At 33.6% G+C, this 8,201-nt stretch overlaps 1 protein-coding gene across 2 annotated transcripts in view; it reads left to right on the top strand.

The window, feature by feature from the left end:
* SMARCAD1 (SWI/SNF-related, matrix-associated actin-dependent regulator of chromatin, subfamily a, containing DEAD/H box 1) overlaps positions 1-8,201 on the top strand; it is a 63,672-nt gene that overhangs the window by 10,436 nt on the left and 45,035 nt on the right. For both annotated transcript variants that reach the window (XM_023528426.1, XM_023528425.1), the window contains exon 4: positions 7,121-7,224. In XM_023528426.1, the coding sequence (XP_023384194.1) occupies positions 7,121-7,224 (104 nt within the window). The remainder of the gene's footprint in view (positions 1-7,120; positions 7,225-8,201) is intronic.

Genomic DNA, 8,201 nt, shown 5'->3' with positions numbered 1-8,201 from the left:
GTCATTCTCATTTATCTCTATGTATCTTTTGATCTCTTCTTTTATTTCTTCTTTGATTCAGTAGTTCTTCAGTATAGCATGTTGTTTAATCTCCATATATGTAGTTTTCCAGCTTGCTTTTTGCAGTTAATTTCCAGTTTCATACCATTGTAGTCAGAATATGCTTGATGTGATTCCAATCTTAAATTTATTAAGACTAGTTTTTTGCCCTAACGTATGGTTTATCCTTGAGAATGTTTCATGTGCACTAGAGAAGAATGTATATTCTGTAGTTTGAGGATGGAAAGCTCTGTAAATACCGATTATGTCCATTTGGTCTGAAGTGTCACTTAAGGCTAGTATATATATATTTTTTAAGGCTACTATTTTTTTTTATTGATTTTCTGAATGGATGATCCATTGCCACCAATGGGGTAGTTAGATCTCCTACTATAATTGTATTTTTGTGATTTTCTCCCTTTAGATCTATTAATAATCGTTTTATATATTTTGATGATCCCTGTTTGGGTACATAGATATCGATGTGTTAGTCTTCTTGATGTTTTGTTTCTTTTATCATTATAAAATGTCCATCTTTGTTTCTTGTTACCTTTTTTATCTTGAAATCTATTTTGTCAGATATAAGTACAGCTACACTGCTTTTTCTGGTTGCCATTTGATTGGAATACAGTCTTTCACCCCTTCTCTTTGGGTGTTTGTCTTTGTAGTTGATATGGGTCTTCTGAAGGCAACATAATTGTGTCTTGTTTTTTAATCCATCCTGCTACTCTATGTCTTTTATTTTATTAATTAATTTTTTTAACGCCTATGGCATCTGATATTCCTAGGTATTCTCCTATCCAAGTACTAACCAGGCCTGACCCTGCTTAGCTTCCAAGGTCAGATGAGATCGAGATCGTTCAGGGTGGCATGGCTGTAGTACTCTATGTCTTTTAATTGGTGAATTCAGTCCATTACATTTCGGGTGATTATTGATTTATGGGGACTTCCTATAACTATATTATCTTTTGTTTTCTGGTTGCTCTGTGTCTTCATTTTTTCTTTTTCCCATGTGTTTTTGTCTGCTATTTTAGTTTGGTGGTATTCTATGATTTTTTCCCTCCATTTCTTTTTCGTTACATGTCACAGTTATAGATTTTTGTTTCATGGTTACCATTGGGTTTATGCAAAAAAAAAAATTTTTCTTTGCAGAAAAGTTTTATACATTCAATAGTCCTTTTTCTTCTGATTGTATCTTATGTTCCTTCACTTTTACAAGTTCAGTCCTTTTCTCTCTCCCCTCTTATGTTTTTGTTGTCACAAATTATCCCTGTTTATCTTGTGTTCATTTCCAAATTGTGGAAGCTATAGTCTTTTTTTTTTTTCCTTAAAGCTTTTACTCCCTTAACCTTATGTTATAGGAAAGTGTTTAATACCCTACTTTGAATAAGAGTTGCAGTTTCTGCTCCTCTTTATCTGTCGTCATCTTACAGTTTTGTATTCTTTTGTCTTTGTTTCAGATTGAAGAGCTCATTTAAACATTTCTTGTAATAGAGGTCTTATACTAAATTCCCACAGCTTTTGTTTGTCTGGAAAAGCCTTTATTCTTCATATCTAGAGGATGATTTTCCTGGATATATTATTCTTGGCTGATAATTCCTCCTATCAATATTTTGAATATTTGGTTCCACACTCTCATAGCTTGTAGAGTTTCTGCTGAAAAAATTTGATGATAATCTAATGAGTTTTATTTATATGTTACAGCCTTCTTTTCCCTTGCTTCCTTGAGAATTCTTTGTCATTAACTTTGAACAGCTTTAATATAATGTGCCTTGGAGAAGGTCTTTTCTACATTGAAATAATTAAGTATTTTGTTTGCTTCTTGGTTTCAAAGGTCCAGCTCTTTACATAGGTTTGTCAAGTTCTCATCTGTTATTCAAACAGATTCTCTGTTTCCTTCTTTCTCTCTCTTCTTTGGGTATATTTATTATATTAGTATTGCTCTTTCTAATGGAGTCAGATAGTTCTCATAGAACTCTTTCATTTTTTTTTTTAAACTCTCAATTATTTTCTTTCACCTGAGTAATTTCTACATTTCTATCTTCATAGATCACTAATTCTTTCCTCCATCTGGTCTATTCTATTTGCTAAGCTCTCATATTCTTCATCTTGTTTATTGAGTTATTCAGCTCCAGAATTTCTGTTTGGTCTTTTTTATAGATTCAACCTCTGTGGTACAGTACTCCTTTTGTTTGTTGATTTTATTCTTGAGCTCACTGAACTGCCATTCTGAGTTTTCTTGTATCTCATTGAGTTTTTTTATAACTATTAAATTATGAATATTAAATTCTCTGTCATTTAAATCACAGTATTCCATGTCTTTGAGTTTATTTTCCGGAGATTTTTCATTTTCTTTCTGAATTACCTTGTTACCTTGGTTGTTCATAGTGCTTGATGGATTATTTCTCTATTTGGGCATTTGAGGAACTGAAATCTTTTTAAAGTACTTGTTGCTTTTAATCATTTAGCAAGTTGATAAGTAGAGGGCTTTCTTTTGTTTTCCAGTAGATGGTGGTATAGAGCAAGTTTTTGTTTTCTCTTACCTGCACTGCTGGGAGTTCCAGTATCTCTGTGGGGTGATGTCTCCCTTCTTGTGGAAAATGCCCTATATTCTCTGAGAAGATGGGTTTCCCCTTTATGACTGAGTCACCTCGGTCTTCAGGGCACCACTCCCATAGTGGTGTGCAGTGGGTGATAGGGCTCTGGGCCTTGAGTTCTCAATGCTGCTTTCCTGTAACCAGAAGCCACTGGCCTATTGTTATCTGAGGTATCCCATCTGCCTCTACCAGGTTCAGCCATGATTGGTGGGGGAGGAGTGGGGAATGGGGGACAGCGGGGAAGCAGATTTGTGCACCTTTGGCTTTGTTTTTCCTACTGGGTTTAGCCATAGAGAGTACAGGCCACTTCAGCTGGAATGTTGCTTCTGCCCTTTCATGACATGCCTCCATTGCTGCCAGTCTGCTAGGAGCCATTGGGCTATGGGAGGGTGGCAGGGGGGTGTAGATTTGTGCATCTGTGCCTTTTTTTTTTCCTAGTCATGGCAGCTGTTCCACAGCAGGCACCAGCCTCTATATTGTTTCTCTGCTCCATTCCTGGGCTCAGCTTCAATGTGTACCAGCCATGCAGGCCAGAATGCTGCCTCTGTCCCTCTGTCTACTGTATATGGGGTTGCAACATGACCCTCCACTACTACTGTGTTCCCTCTGGCTGCAGCGAGTGCTTGACTGCATCTGTGGTTCTCATCTTTGTCCTTTTGCCTGTCCTGCCTCCCCTGCTCTCCCAATATGCCCACCTTCAGATATCTCAATGTGTAAATCTTTCTGACATGGTTGAACAGGAAATCCTTTGTTGAATTATAGTTGTCCAACTTGTAACTTCAGGAAGACAGACCAAGAGGTTTTTCTCAGTTTGCCATGATGCTGATGTCACTCCTGGTTTGCATTTAAAATAGTCATTTCATGATTTATCATGGATAAGTCATCAGTACAATATATCCATTTAAAAAAATGGCTTCATAATATTTCTCTGGACTACCCATAGGATTAGTTTATTAACTGTTTCTCTACTAATTAGCATTTATGTTTTCCATTATTTTGTTATTATAGTACTAAAGTAGCCTTAGAAGTAAATGTTTATGTCATTATATCTGTAGGCTAAATTTCAAATTAGGATGCTGAATCAAAGGGCATGCACATTTTAAATTTTAATAGGTATTTCTGTGTTACTTTTTTAAAGGTTGTGTCAATTTATTCTTTCATTAACAGCATGTGAATAAATGCCCATTTCCCTGAGTGGATGTTTTTTAGCTTTTTAACCTTTTTTGAAACCTGCAATATACAAAAATAGAAAATATGTGTGTTCTCATAGCCCTGTCATCCCTGTATTGGAGTAGATTCCAAAGTTGATATTATTTCATCCATAGGAAATACTTTAAATCTTTAATACGAGCAAGGAGACAGTATTGTGTTGTGTGGGGCTGCCTACACAGAATGTTAAAATTCTTCCTTTTTTCCCACTTATTAGCAGTGTGACCTTGGGCAGTGTTGCCTAATGCTTCTGTGCCCTCTGTTTCTTTAGCACTAAAACAGTATAATAATGGTACTGAACTCATAGGTTGTTGTGAAGAATTGATAGTCAGTGTGAATTTCTTACTGTAGTATGTAGCACATAGTATGTACATAGCAAATGTTAGTAGCTACTTGTTCTTAAAGGCCATTTAATGATAGAGAATGATATAGGAAATGGTTAACTGTCTTCCTCATTATCATATTCTTAGTACTAATTGTAAAAGTTCCTAAAAGATAGTAGTCTTAATAAACATTTGTTGAGTTGCAAAACGGTGTGGGAAATTTTACGTATTCTTTTTCATTCTCATAATTATCTCAATATTCCGTAGTCTTTACATTGAAAAATTTGTAGAATAAATTTATTCGACAGTTGTGTCTAATCTTTTTTTTCTCGAACAATTCATCTTACTCATTAGCTTAACAGATATTTATTGTACACTTACTACTAGGTGCCAGATGCTATTTTAGGTATGAGGATGCATAAGGAAACAAAATGGGCAAAGCCTTTGGCCTCATGGAGTTTACAATCCTCATTAAATTTGAACTTCAACTGATTTTTTTTCTTCTCATTCTATACTTCTCATTCTATACTATACTTCTGTACTATACTATTTCTTTTTTTAAAAAAAAAATGTCAAGTGGCAAGTTACAAGGAAAGAAAAACTGAGGGTTTTCTTGTTTTTTAAGTAAACTTTCATGGTCTATCTTGGAATGGATCGGAAAGTTATCAGTCCTCTTCACCTTTAGTACTGTACACTTTTGAGGTAATGTATAGAATGGTGGCTTTGTCTCACCAAGGTAAGATAACTTTCAAACTATAATACATTAAGACAGAAAACAATTTTGGATATATTAGGACACTTTTCAACAAAAGGCCTTTTTAAATACCTGTAAGAGAGAGTTACATAAATCATGATGTTGGACATTGGTTTTACCACAAATTGATCTTCTGCAGAAAATATAATGTTGCATATTAAACAATAAGGGTATCTTTTAGGCATTGCTTTCTGAAAGTTTATGAACCCTAAATTAAAAAAAATAATAATATCCAAAGTTTTTACTCTATTTTAAAAGGTAAAAATATGAATATTGATGTTGTCGTACTCTACCTAGCTATTTTTTTTCCACTTCTCTACATGTGTAAGAATAAGTGAAACATTAAGTAAACATTTCCATCAATTCTGTGGAATAAATTCCTAGAAAAGGAATTAGACTAAAAGATATATACACCTAAAATTCTGAGAGGTGCTATTTAGATTGCCTTCCAGAAAGGCTATTATAATTCTTAGTGTTCAAAGTGCCTATTTGCCCATGGTTCATTTACCATTTTTAATCTTAGGATAAAAAAAAAGTATTTTATTGTTAATTTATTTTACCTATCTTTTATTATTAAGTTGAGCATCTTTGTTGTTGTTGTTGTTAAACTGCCTTTTGTCCATATTTTCCTTCTGCAGTTTCACGTTTTATTTTTAAATATTGAATTTACATGACATTTACATTTACCTGGAAAATGGGGTACATCTCTATTTTGTTGCCTCGAAAGTGATGATGGATGCCCCCAGTAAAAGATGAGACACTTAATTTGGAAGTAATATTTAGTGTAGAATAATAATTTTTCTTTAGATATATAGAAAAATTTTCATTAATAATTATGAATAGATTTAGAGATAGTAAGCATTGTGTGCTTACATAACCTTTTGTACTAAAATTATAGTTTTCTCCCACATTGAATTGCAAATTTTTGCCTTTAGATATTTTATATATATGTAAAGATTTGGTGTCATTAATGTTAACAACCCCAAAAAAGTTGTATAAACACATATTTAAGGCTGAAGAATTTCTTCATTGATAAAACAAAGCTCTTGCTCTTTTAGGAAAGAAACATGACTAGGTGACATGGCATAAATCATCTAGTTTGAAGCTTTTTTCCAGACTTAGAATATTACTAACAGTGCTCACATAACCCTAGCAAATACATGAATGTTGATGAGGTGGTTATTGTTCCCCTTTCTTAAACTAGTTGCCAGAAATTATTTGGCATATGCATAAATATGCATTTATTTTATGAAATAAATTGAGAGAAAAAAATGTAAGCATACTAACATTAATGCTAGTGGCATTCAATTATTTTGTTATTACATGAAATTTTCAGCTTGCATCTTAAAAGCTGTCATGTTTGTATTTTGAATATTGTATTTCTATAACTTTTATTTCTAACTGCATAGAATACTGATAAAATTTATACTGAAATCTTAAACCTTTGTCAGCTTTAGCAGATATTTTCATATTAGCACAATATGTCTAAGGAATTTGCTCTCTGAAAGCAAAAGTACTTAAGAAATAGGTAAATATATACAAAGGATAAATATGTAACATAAGTTTTTGAAAACATGTAGACGGAGTTTGTTACTCTTTCAGTCTTGGCAGAATATGCAAATTTCCTGTTACTGTTAGGCTCTCCTGCTAGATTAAGAGCATTATTTGCTTGAACTACCTATATTTTAGTTCCTCGTTTGCTAAATGAGAATATTACTTGCTTTGTGGTTTTGTTTTGGGAAGGAAATGAAACAGCAGTTTATAAAAGCCTTCTGCAAAGCCTGGATATAGTAGACAATTATAGGTGTCATTGATGCTATTCAGATAAGCTACACTGATGAGACTCAACTTCTTCTCACCGCTGACCCCTCAGTTACTGGGGAGAAACCTTTCCTCTCATTATTGCTCTGAAGAACTGCTCATGAATTTAGTGAGCACAATTTTAGCATTAAATGTGATGGTTTACAAATACCTTATTACAGTGATTTCTACTTTTGAAGGACCAAAGAGTCTCTGTTTATTTTTCCTTCCATTCTGTTGACATTTATTGAGTACACATGGTATGTAGAAGAAATAATATTGGGGCTGTTGTCAAGAGAACTGTCTGCAAATGTAGTCATTACAATAACATTTTTGCTTTTTTTTTGCATTAAGGATACTTAAAATATCTATGCAAACTTTGTCCTTCTCTGTTTTAGAAGGTGGCGGACCCAGGAAAAGAAAATTATCTTCTTCTTCAGAGCCATATGAGGAAGATGAATTTAATGATGATCAGTCCATAAAAAAGAAAAGACTAGATCATGTAAGTTACATTTGAATCGCAGTAAAAAATTAGCTGCTTAAGCACAGAATTTGTTGAGTGTGTGGATATCAGACCTGAAAATCTACCTAACTGAATTTTCTTTCTTTTGTCTCACAAGTCAAAAACTCTGTGTTTGTGTTTCATTTGTGACTGTTTTTGCTTTTTTAAAGAAATGTATGTGGTATTAATTGCTTTTTTTCTGAGTTATAAAATTAACTTTAAAAAATATTTTAGTGGTATATAAATACATTTTTAAATATACTTTAAAATTAAAAATTTTAATGAAAGTTACATACTTGCATATGGTTATTCAGTATTTATGAAAAACCACACTTACATATGGTTATTCAGTATTTATGAAAAACACCTGTTACCACCACCAGCACCATTTCCTCCTCTCCAATGGCAACTACTTATTACTCTTCTAGATGGCTCCTTTGATATTTAACTGGTTATCTAAAAATAATAGTTGTTATATTTTTATTGAGTTACTCTAGTTTTCTATTGATTTTTTGCTTTATGAATAGGACTACTAAGAGGCCTCCCAGTAAATCCAGACATTAGTCCTCCCTGTCTCTGCATTTTGACAACACAATTTCTTCTTGGTAATCCAAATCAAAAAAATCACCGCAACTAATACAGTAACCTCTTTTTTTGCCTGTGATTTACTGCAGTGGTCCCCAAACTTTTTGGCACCAGGGACCGGTACTCTAATGAGAATCTAATGCCTGATGATCTGAGGTGGAGCTGAGGCGGTGATGCTAGGGACCCCTGGTATGAGAGTCTAGGCCCACATTTTAGTTTACAAACCTATGCGTAATGGCTATGGGAGAAATAACATCATGTAGATTGCTGATTCAGAACATTTGCCTTGCTTATACATCCTGTTGAACGACATATCAGGGTGTTACAAATTCCCATGCTAACTTTCACTAAGTGATATTACTGTCTGTAAGTCAGCTGCTTCTCATTGTTGA

This window comes from Pteropus vampyrus, unplaced genomic scaffold, assembly GCF_000151845.1.
Source record: "Pteropus vampyrus isolate Shadow unplaced genomic scaffold, Pvam_2.0 Scaffold25, whole genome shotgun sequence".
NCBI lineage: Eukaryota > Metazoa > Chordata > Mammalia > Chiroptera > Pteropodidae > Pteropus > Pteropus vampyrus.
Note: the sequence above shows the minus strand (reverse complement) of the source record. Positions and strands in the feature narration are given on the sequence as shown.